The sequence below is a fragment of the Somniosus microcephalus genome, chromosome 29, assembly GCF_052327205.1.
Source record: "Somniosus microcephalus isolate GS21.2 chromosome 29, FLI_Smic_1.0, whole genome shotgun sequence".
Taxonomy (NCBI): Eukaryota; Metazoa; Chordata; class Chondrichthyes; order Squaliformes; family Somniosidae; genus Somniosus; species Somniosus microcephalus.
The window spans coordinates 39717089-39729231 of NC_141015.1; the positions used below are offsets into that span (position 1 = coordinate 39717089).

Here is a 12143-nt window from a genome sequence, read left to right on the forward strand (position 1 = left end):
ACTCAGCCACGGCTGGCACTAACAGCAATTGAAGCCACAAGACTTTGACACAGAGAACGTACCCAACTATAATATAACAAACAACATGGCGGAGCACAAAAAGCGAAGAAGTTGTTGCCAAAAACTCTGAACAGTTTGCACTAAAACCTATTATTCTGTATTTCAACAGAGTAGTGTTGATGTTGCACATTTAGCATTTCAGTAATTACTTATTCTGACCAAAAGCGCATGGGTTGAATTTTAATCTTGCATAGACTTATATAACAGACCTTCTATCCCATTAGCGTAACATTTGAAGGACATGACTGACTGAGCTCCATTGCTACACGAGCACTTTATCTTTACTATTCGCTCTAATTATCTTTAAATATTTAATTAAAGGGATTAATGCACCGCTGAGCAAGGCTGTATACAAAAAAAATCAGGGCTGTAATGAGGATATTAACAAACACCTCAGGAGGGTTTGCTTTAAACCAAATGGTGTTGCAGCGTGAGTCCCGCACACTGAAATCGGTAAATAACGAAGATTCCTATTTCTATCATCGGCGTAAAGCTTGCAGTCGCGTCCTCCCCAGGAATTTCACAGGTCTGGAGAATTTACGCTGAATTTATGGGGTACATTTAAATCTTAATGATATCTTTAACAAACAAATTACTTTAATGCAATAACTCTTAGCTTAAACGGCTGTTAACGTGTATTTAAAAAGCTCAAGAGGAATTTCAAACAAATGCCCTAACATGCATTACAAACACTAGTAAAAACCATCTATACCCCTTAATCCTCCTCTATTTCACATTTACAAGATAAACAAAAAACGCCGTACATTTACATAGGAACCTATCACATCTCAGAAATGACCGCTTATTTCACATTCAATAAATTACATCGAAGCGCAATGACTGTTGTTATGCAAGCAAACACAGTGGCCATTTTGCACCCCAGCAAGACCACAGAGTTAACATTGGACAAAGGAACACAGGAACAGGAGGAGGCCACTGAGCCCCTCGAGCCTGCTCCGCCATCCCATCAATCTCAGATTTAAAATTAATAATTGATCCAGCATCAATTGCCGTTTGTGGAAGAGAGTTCCAAACTTCTACCACCCCTTGTGTGTAGAAGTGTTTCCTAACTTCACTCCTGAAAGGTCTGGATCCAATTTTTAGACAATGCCCTCTAGTCCTAGAATCCCCAACCAGCGGAAATAGTTTCTGACGTAAGAAAACTACTAGGCACTTGGTCTAAGCGTTAAACAAAGCTTTAATCAACTGTTTTACAACATGGAGGTCTGGTTGTGTCCTTCACTAGTTCCTGTTAAAGAATGTCCTGAGCAAGCTGGGCCCGTGCCCGAGTATTTATACTCTCCCTGGACAGCGCCACCCGCAGGCCACTCAGTATTATTTCATAAGTCTTTCTTTCATGAATGACTGATTCATGTCAGTTTCTCTCTATCACAGAATCACAGAAACCCCACAGTGCAGATAGAGGCCATTTCAGCCCATCGAGCCTGCACCGACACATATCCCACCCGATCCCCGTAACCCCTACACCAACACATATCCCACCCTATCCCCGTAACCCCACGTATTTAATCCCCCTAACACTAAGGGTCAATTTATCATAGCCAATCAACCTAACCCGCACATCTTTGGACTGTGGGAGGAAACCGGAGCACCCGGAGGAAACCCACGCAAACACGGGGAGAATGTGCAAACTCCACACAGACAGTCGCCCGAGGCCGGATTCGAACCCAGGTCCCTGGCGCTGTGAGGCAACAGTGCTAACCACTATACCCTATCTGTTCCCCTTAATATCTTGAAAACTTCGATCAGATCACTCCTTAACCTTCTAAATTCTAGGGAATACAACCCTAGTTTGTGTAATCTCTCCTCGTAATTTAACCCTTGGAGTCTGGGTATCATTCTGGTAAACCTACGCTGCACTCCCTCCAAGGCCAGTATATCCTTCCCAAGGTGTGGTGCCCAGAACTGCTCACAGTGCTCCAGGTGTGATCTAACTAGGGTTTTGTACAGTTGCAGCAGAACTTCTACCGCCTTGTATTCTAGTCCTCTAGATATAAAGGCCAGCATTCCATTAGCCTTTTTGATTATTTTCTGTACCTGTTCCTGACATTTTAATGATCTATGTACCTGGACCTCCAAGTTGCTTTGGAAATCCACTGTTTTTAGCTTTTTACCATTTAGAAAGTGCCCTGTTCTATCCTTTTTAGGTCCAAAGTGGATGACCTCACAATTGTCTACATTGAAATCAATTTGCCACAGTTAAGAGATGAATGGTCAGCTAATCCACTTTTGGTGGCGTTTGTTGAGGAGGTAATGTTGGTCCAGACAGTAAGAAACTCCCTGATCTCCTCTGAACGCTACTGAAGGTTAACTTCGCCCTGATCCATGACAGCAGACAGATACTAGGCTTTAAAAAAAATTAATTCTTGGCATATGGGCATCGCTGGCAAGTCCAGCATTTATTGCCCATCCCTAATTGCCCTTGATAAGGTGGTGGTGAGCCGCCTTCTTGACCCGCTGCAGTCTGTGTGGTGATGGTAGTCCCACAGTGCTGTTAGGGAGGGAGTTCCAGGATTGTGATACAGCGACGATGAAGGAACACCAATATATGTCTAAATCAGGATGGTGTGTGTGTGATTTGGAGGGGAACTTGGAGGTGGTGGCGTTTCCATGCGCCTGCTGCCCTTGACCTTCTAGGTGGTGGAGGTCACGGGATTGGGAGGTGATGTCGAAGAAGCCTTGGCGAGTTGCTGCAGTGCATCCTGCAGACAGCACACACTGCAGCCACGGTGGTGGAGAGAGTAGATAGAAACATAGAAAAATAGGAGCAGGAGTAGGCCATTCGGCCCTTTGAGCCTGCTCCGCCATTCAATATGATCATGGCTGATTCTCTCTCTCTCAATACCATATTCCCGCGCTCTCTCCTCATGTTTAAGGTGGTGGATGAGCTGCCAATCAAGCAGACTGCTTTGTCCGGGATGGTGTGAAGCTGCTTGTATAATGCATAATGTCTCATTAAACTACTCCAACAATATAGCACTCTCAGTGCTGCATTGGCGTTAGCCTAGATTAGGTGCTCAATTCCTGGAGTTCCCTTCTGACGCAAGAGGCAAGGGTCTACCAACCAAGTCAAGCTGAGACTTGAGCTACTGAAATAATAAGTGCTGCAGCACACTCAATCAAGTATTGAGTAAAAATAAATACTCTACAGCTATCTGCTCAGAGTCTATCCATACCAAAAGTTTCAGAATTATTTATAAAAGTTTAAAAAAATTAAAACTAGAAAGAAAGACAGACTTGCATTTATACAGCACCTTTCACAACCTCAGGACGTCCCAAAGTGCCAATGAAGTACTTTTGAAGTGTAGTCACTGTTGTAATGTAGGAAATGCGGCAGCCAATTTGCACACAGCAAGCTCCCAGAAACAGCAACTTTTTTTTTTAGTGATGTTGATTGAGGGATAAATATTGGCCAGTGACATGAATCAGTCATTCATGAAAGAAAGACTTATGAAATAATACTGAGCGGCCTACGGGTGGCGCCGTCCAGGGAGAGTATAAATACTCGGGCACGGGCCCAGCTTGCGCAGGACATTCTTAACAGGAACTAGTGAAGGACACAACTAGACCTCCATGTTGTAAAACAGTTGATTAAAGCTTTGTTTAACGCTTAGGCCAAGTGCCTAGTAGTTTTCTTACGTCAGCCAGGACACCGGGGTTAACTCGCCAGCTCTTCTTCGATATAGTGTCATGGGATCTTTTACGTTCACCTGGGAGAGCAGACGGGGCCTCGGTTTAAAGTCTCATCTGAAAGACGGCACCTCTCCGACAGTGCAGCACGCCCTCTGGAGTGTCAGCCTAGATTTTTGTGCTCAGGTCCCTGGAGTGGGACTTGAACCCACAACCTTCTGACTCAGAGGCGAGGGTGCTGCCCACTGAGCCACGGCTGTCACCTAGCAATTCTCCCATGGTGTGGCTCATATTCAGCTGGAGGTTTTATAAAAACTAGCATGCTAGATCAATTAGCACTGCCAGGGACACTGCCATATTGTGGGTAGCCTGGGGGGCGGCAGTGCTGGGATGATGTTTTAAGATGTCAGCACTGGCAGGAGGTTACAATTGCAGGGTGACAAGTTTACAGACACACTTTACACTGTCAGCAGCCCATGGCAGCAGGATAACATCCGAAATGCCCTCATCCAACTTGTGTTTCTACAGCCTTTTGAGTGGCGACAGCAATCGTGGGGACGTGCAGAAAACCGCTACTCACCGGCGGGGAGTTCTCGTAAATGTTTGTGCTGTAAGGAAGATTGACGAAAATAGGGTCCATATCCTGGATATCGGTTATCGTGATCGCAAGGTTGGCCAGCGTGGAGAGAGGGTGGTCCTTGTCCTGGTCCTGAAACAAATAGAATAAATTTACATGCAACTAAAATAATTTCCACTTCTTTTCTGGTGTTATTTCTTAATTTTGTAATCGTTCAATTTATCCTGCAAATATTGATTGAAAAAATGCCTGCATTTATAAAGCACAATATTATGCCTCGCAAATGTCCCGAATGAACTACTCTGAGGTGCAGTAATTGCTGTCAAGTGAACACAGTAGCCCAGCAAGATCCCACAAACAGCGATGTGATGAATGACCAATTCATCCTTTTTTGGCTATGTTGTTTAGGGGAGGGATTTTGGCCAGGACACCAGGAGAACACCCGAGTACCCCAATTGTGACCTTGACGTAAACTTATCAAATGCATTTCAGAAACGTCACTTATGAAAATGATCGTCACTTTCCACGTTATTGCAAAGCAACGACATTTAATTGTTTCGAGGAGAGTCACATTCTTTGTCTGAGATTTTAAACCATTTTCCCCATCTACTGTTTGCAGTGGCTTGGCTAGATGTTAAAATTCATTATGATGGACCAGAAAATGCATTGCAAGCAACTGGTAGGTCTTGCCAATTATCTTCATGAAGTGCTTCATTTCAACTTATTCATTGGTACAAATCTAGGAAAACTGAAGTCACTGGAGGGAAAAGCAGAACCCTCCAGAGGCTGGAGTCATGCCTGACACAAAGCAAGATGGTTGTGATTATCAGAGGCCAGCCATTACAGCCATAGGAGTTCGTCAGGAAAGTGGCCCAACTATCTTCAGCTGCTCCATTAACGATCTTCCTTCCATCATAAGATCAGTGGGTTCAAGTCCCACTCCAGAGACATAATCCAACATGTCATTGATGACGACGAACACCTCGCTAAGGCCATCCCCACGCCTCCACTACTCGCCTTCAAACAGCCGCCTAACCTCAAACAGACCATCGTTCGCAGCAAATTACCCAGCTTTCAGGAGAACAGCGACCACGACACCACACAACCCTGCCACGGCAACCTCTGCAAGACATGCCAGATCATCAACACAAATACCATCATCACATGTGAGGACACCACCCACCAGGTACATGGTACATACTCATGTGACTCGGCCAACGTTGTCTACCTCATACGTTGCAGGAAAGGATGCCCCGGAGCATGGTACATCGGCGACACCATGCAGACACTGCGACAACGGATGAACGGACACCGCGCAACAATCGCCAGGCAGGAGTGTTCCCTCCCAGTCGGGGAACACTTCAGCAGTCAAGGACATTCGGCCTCCGATCTTCGGGTAAGCATTCTCCAAGGCGGCCTTCGAGACACACGACAACGCAAAATCGTAGAGCAGAAACTGATAGCCAAGTTCCGCACTCACGAGGACGGCCTCAACCAGGATCTTGGATTCATGTCACGCTACATGTAACCCCACCTGACGTAGGGTCATCCAGACTCGAGTCGTCGTTGGCTTGTTCTCTCTACACAGATGCGGCCGGACCTGCTGTAATCTCTAGCAAAAAAAATGTTTTCTTGTCTGTTTTTTGTTTTTCATACAGACCCCAGCATCTGCAGCATTTGACCCCACCTCATTGTTCTTTGATGTAATGTTTTCCTGACTAACCTGTTTGGACACCATTCACACCTTTGATTGCTGTGATTATCTCTCTGCCGAGGTGTGATAATTGGCAGTTAGAAAGATTACCTGTAATCATCTGGCATTATTCTCTGACTATATAAGCTGTGTCTTTATGCATCTCTCCACTTCACCTGATGAAGGAGCAGCGCTCCGAAAGCTTGTGATTTCAAATAAAACTGTTGGACTATAACCTGGTGTTGTGTGACTTCTTACATTTGTCGACCCCAGTCCAACACCGGCATCTCCACACCATAATCCAGGCTGACACTCCAGTGCAGTATTGAGGGAGGTGCTGCACTGCCGGAGGTGCCGTCCTTTGGCTGGGACGTTAAACCGAGGCCCCTTCTGCCCTCTCAGGTGGACGTAAACAATCCCATGGAGCTGTTCAAAGGAAAGTAGGGAGGTTCTGCCCGGTGTTCTTGCCAACATTTAATCCTCAACCAACACCTAAAACAGATTATCTGGTCATTTATTTCATTGTTGTGTGTGGGAGCTTGCTGTGCGCAAATTGGCTGCTGCGTTTCCTACATTACAACAGCGACTACACTTCAAAAAGTACGTCATTGGCTGTGATGCACTTTGGGACGTCCGGTGGTCGTGAAAGGAGCTGTATAAATGCAAGTCTTTCTTCCTTTATATCAATAAATTTTCCTTTGGTTTCTGCAACACACTAGCTTATTTGCAGGTGACTGTTGGAAAACAATTTTTCAGGTTCTTTTCAAGCAAAACGTGTATATCGAAAATTCAAATAATGACACGGGCACCAGTGTGATAGGAACATAAGAAATAGGAGCAGGAGTCGGCCACTGGGCCCCTCGAGCCTGCTCCGCCATTCAATAAGATCATGGCTGATCTTCTACCTCATCTCCACTGTCCCGCACTATCCCCACATCCCTTGATTCCCTTAATATACTGTCTTGAATATACTCAACGACTGAGCCTCCACAGCCCTCTGGGGTAGAGAATTCCAAAGATTCACCACCCTCTGAGTGAAGAAATTCCTCCTCATCTCGGTCCTAAATGGCCGACCCCTTATTCTGAGACTGTGACCCCTGGTTCTAGACTCCCCAGCCAATGGAAACATCCTCCCTGCATCTACCCTGTCAAGCCCTGTAAGAATTTTGTATGATTCAATGAGATCAACTCTCATTCTTCTAAACTCTAGAGAATATAGGCCTAGTCTACTCAATCTCTCCTCATAGGACAATCCCCCCATCCCAGGAACCAGTCTGGTGAACCTTTGTTGCACTCCCTCTATGGCAAGTATATCCTTCCTTAGGTAAGGAGACCAAAACTGTACACAATACTCCAGGTGTGGCCTCACCAGGGCCCTATATAATTGCAGTAAGGCGACTTTACTCTTATACTCGAATCCTCTTGTAATAAAGGCCAACGTACCATTTGCTTTCCTAATTGCTTGCTGTACCTGCATGTTGACTTTCAGTGATTCGTGTACAAGGGCACCCAGGTCCTTCTGAACACCAACATTTCCCAATCTCTCAACATTTAAAAAATACTCTGCTTTTCTATTTTTCCCATCAAAGTTGATAACTTCACATTTCTCCACATTATGTTCCATTTGCCATGTTCTTGCCTACTCACTTAGCCTGTCTATATCCCCTTGAAGCCTCCTTGCATCCTTCTCACAAATTACATTCCCACCCAGCTTTGTTTCATCAGCAAACTTGGATATATTACATTTGGTCCCCTCATCCAAATCATTGATGTAGATTGTGAATAGCTGAGGCCCAAACACTGATCCTTGCGGTACCCCACTAGTTACAGCCTGCCAACCCGAAAATGACCCGTTTATTCCTACTCTCTGTTTTCTGTCCATTAACCAATCCTCAATCCATGCTTGTATATTACCCCCAATCCCATGAGCCCTAATTTTGTTTAATAACCTCTTGTGTGGCACCTTATCGAATGCCTTCTGAAAATCCAAATACACCACATCCACTGGTTCTCCCTTATCTATTCTGCTAGTTACAACCTCAAAAACCCCCAACAGATTTGTCAAACATAATTTCCCTTTCATAAATCCGTATTGACTCTGCCCAATCCTATTATTATTTTCTATGTGCCCGGTTACCACATCCTTAATAATAGATTCCAGCATTTTCCCTACTACTGATGTCAGGCCAACTGGTCTGTAGTTCCCCGTTTTCTCTCTCCCTCCTTTCTTAAATAGTGGGGTTACATTTGCTACCTTCCAAACCGTGGGAACCGTTCTGGAATCTATGAAACTTTGGAAAATGACAACCAATGCATCCACTATCTCTACAGCCACCTCTTTCAAAACCGTAGGATGTAGGCCATCAGGTCCAGGGGATTTATCGGCTTTCAGTCCCATTAATTTCTCCAGTATGTTTTTTTTTACTAATACTAATTTCTTTCAGTTCCTCATTCTTGCTAGACCCTTGGTTCTCAACTATTTCTGGAAAGTTTTTTGCATCTTCTTCTGTGAAGACAGCCACAAAGTATTTGATTAATTTCTCTGCCATTTCCTTATGCCCCATTATAATTTCTCCTGTCTAGCCTGTAATGGACCCACATTTACTTTCACTAATTCTTTCCTTTTTACATACCTATAGAAGCTTTTTACAGTCTGTTTTTATGTCTCGCGCTAGTGTACGCTCATATTCTATTTTCCCTTTCATCATCAATTTCTTGGTCCCCTAAAATCCTCCCACTCCTCAGGCTTACTACTCTTTCTTGGCAATAATAATAAGCCTCTTCCTTTGATCTAATACTATCTTTAACTTCTCGTTAGCCACGGTTGGACCACTTTTCCTGTGGGGTTTTTGTGCCTTAAAGGAATGTATATTTGTTGTAAATTATGTATTAATTCTTTAAATGCTCGCCATTGCTTCTCTACCCTCATACCTTTTAATGTAGTTTTCCAATCTACCTTAGCCAACTTGCCCCTCATACCAATGTAGTTTGCTTTGTTTAGATTTAAGACCCTAATTTCGGATTTAACTAAATCACTTTCAAACTCAATATAAAATTCTTTCATATTATGGTCACTGTTCCCTAAAGGCCCCTTTACGACAAGGTTATTAATTAACCCTTTCTCGTTGCATAATACTAGATCTAAAATAGCCTGTTCCCTAGTTGGTTCCTCAAAATACTGATCTAGAAACCTATCTTGCATACATTCCATGAATTCGTCCTCCACACTATTACTGCAAATTTGCAAAAGCGATGCACTGCAGACTCTCTTCTTAGGCAGTCCCTCGGAACCGAGGATGACTTGCTTCCACATTAAAAATGAGTTCTCAGGTGACTGATGAGTCCACCGCAGGACCTACAGTCTCTGTCACAGGTGGGGCAGACGGTGGTTGAAGGGGCGGATGGGTGGGGTGCTTGGGTTGACGTGCGCTCCTTGCGCTTGGCTTCCGCTTGCTCCCGGCGAAGAGACTCGGGGTGTTCGGCGCCTTCTCGGATGCTTCTCCTCCGGTCTTGGGCCAGGGATTCCCAGGTGTCGGTGGGGGTGTTGCACTTTTTCAAAGGAGGTTTTGAGGGTGTCCTTGAAGCGTTTCCTCTGCCCACCTGAGGCTCTCTTGCCGTGCCGGAGCTCCGAGCAGAGCGCTTGTTTTGGGAGTCTCGTATCGGGCTTGCGGACAATGTGACCCGTCCGTCGGAGCTGGCTGAGCGTGGTCAAAGCTTCGGTGCTGGGGATGTTGGCCTGAGCAAGAGCACTGACGTTGGTGCGCCTATCCTGCCAGTGGATTTGCAGGATCTTGCGGAGGCACTGCAGACACCAGAGAGATGACTACATATTCAAGTAGATCTTAAAGAATGAGCTGCGTTTGTTGGAGAGAGAACAGCAGTCTACCAGTCGGTGGGCAGCAGAAAAAATTATTTACAAAAATACCTCTAAATCCTATTTCATTTGCACATTTAATCCTTTGTGGCTGATCTATCTCCAAATTAAAAGATAGTCGTGAGGGCTTGTGATAAGCAACTGATCGCCTCCATGAGAGTAATTGGTCACTGAACCAATTCTGAGCAACAGGATTTAATGGGATTGAATTTGGTCTGTTTAATTTTTAGGATTTCCATTTCACTGAATTCATTCACTTGAAATCGCTAACAGCGTATTTAGACTTATGACTTGGATGTCAGGCCTGAACCTCCCTCGATTATTGGACAACGTTTCACCCAACTCGGAAAATAGACGGGTGCTGCTGTGACCTGCTCGGTGAGTGGCTGAGAAATAGCTTCCACTGTATCTGTGACCTCAGGCATTCGATCGCAGTGCGACGCCACACTCCAATCCACAAACCCCCCCTCTTCCCCGTGTGATGGCTCTCAGTTTTGAGAAGGCACACCTCCAGCTGAGAATCCACACTCACCTTGCTGGTCCTTCCAGCAGACAAAGGCGAGATGATCCACAACGGAATGCGCCATTTTTACCCAAAGACTACCTGAGCTTGAAAACCATACTCAGGGAATTGACCATGTTTGTCTCTACCGCCCCCCCCCCCCCGTCACCCCAGATTCTTCGGGAGAATGGTAAATGTTAGGGGTAGAACAAGTCACCTGTGGCTCAGTGTGTAGCACACTCCCACCTCTGAGTCAGAAGGTTGTGGGTTCAAAGTCCCACTCCAGGGACTTGAGCACAAAAATCTAGGCTGACACTCCAGTGCAGTGCTGAATGAGTCCTGGAATGTCGAAGGTGCCGTCTTTCGGATGAGACGTTAAACCGAAGCCCCGTCTGCTCTCTCAGGTGGATGTAAAAGATCCCATGACACTACTTCAAAGAAGAGCAGGGGAGTTCTCCCCGGTGTCCTGGGGCCAATATTTATCCCTCAACCAACATCACTAAAAACAGATTATCTGGTCATTATCACGCTGCTGTTTGTGGGAGCTTGCTGTGCGCAAATTGGCTGCCGCGTTTCCTACATTACAACAGTGACTACACTTCAAAAAGTACTTCATTGGCTGTGAAGCGCTTTGGGACGTCCTGAGGTCGTGAAAGGCGCTATAGAAATGCAAGTCTTTCTTTGTTCTTTCAAGAAGTCAGAGGACAAATTTAGCCATTATTAATGAACATTTCAAATGCATGGAGTCAAATGAATCTTTTGTCTCTGGTGACAGAAGCCATTAATGTTTGCTAATTAAATTTTAAGTAAATGAATAATAAATGTCACTAACTGCTAGGTCATTTGTCACTACCTCTGATTAATACGCCAACATTGGTAAAGCCCACAAGCAAAATCGCCCGTCAACCCTTCCTGTTGCAAAAAAGGCAAACCCACTCAAATTAAACTTAAATGATTCTGATTAGTTTGTGGACAACTTTTCCTGTTCCAGCTCTGACGAAGGGTCACAGACCTGAAACGTTAACTCCGTTCCTCTCTCCACAGATGCTGCCTGGCCTGCTGAGTATTTCCAGCATTTTCTGTTTTGATTTTATAACTTTTCTATCGAGTTCCCTTGTATGCTGTTAGCGATTTACCATACTCTATGGATTTTCCCCACACTAGATGTTGGCTGCCTGCATGTCCCTCCCTTCCCTGAATCGATGAAACAGCCATCACTCTCTGGAAGCCTCTCTCTAAATCTCTGCAATTTACCACAACTTTACAGCCTCTACTGAACCTCTCTCTTCAGCTACTTCTTCAGTCACTTGCTGTTGTGGATTCAAGTCCCACTCCAGAGACTTGAGCACAAAAATCTAGGCTGACGCTCCCAGTGCAGTGCTGAGGGATGAGGCGTTAAACCGAGGTCCCGTCTGCTCTCTCAGGTGGACGTAAAAGATCCCATGGCCACTCTTTTGAAGAGGAGCAGGGGAGTTATCCTCGGTGTCCTGGGGCCAATATTTATCCCTCAAACAACATCACTAAAACAGATTATCTGGTCATTATCACATTTCTGTTTGTGGGAGCTTGCTGTGCGCAAATTGGCTGCCGCTATTCCTACATTACAACAGTGACTCCACTTCAAAAAGTACTTCGTGAGCTGTAAAGTGCTTTGGGACGTCCTGAGGTTGTAAAAGGCGCTATAGAAATGAGGGTTGTATTCCCTGGAATTTAGAAGGTTAAGGGGTGATTTGATCAAAGTTTTCAAGATATTAAGGGGAACAGAGAGGGTAGATGGAGAGAAACT

General features: G+C 45.0%; 1 protein-coding gene across 1 annotated transcript in view; it reads right to left on the reverse strand.

Annotated features, from left to right (window-relative positions):
• The window catches only part of LOC147098679 (cadherin-23-like), a gene marked incomplete at its 5' end in the record, with an annotated part of 367151 nt that overhangs the window by 298146 nt on the left and 56862 nt on the right, over nt 1–12143 (reverse strand). The window contains one exon of the mRNA XM_085969993.1: nt 4292–4420. Coding sequence (XP_085826119.1) covers nt 4292–4420 — 129 coding nt within the window. The remainder of the gene's footprint in view (nt 1–4291; nt 4421–12143) is intronic.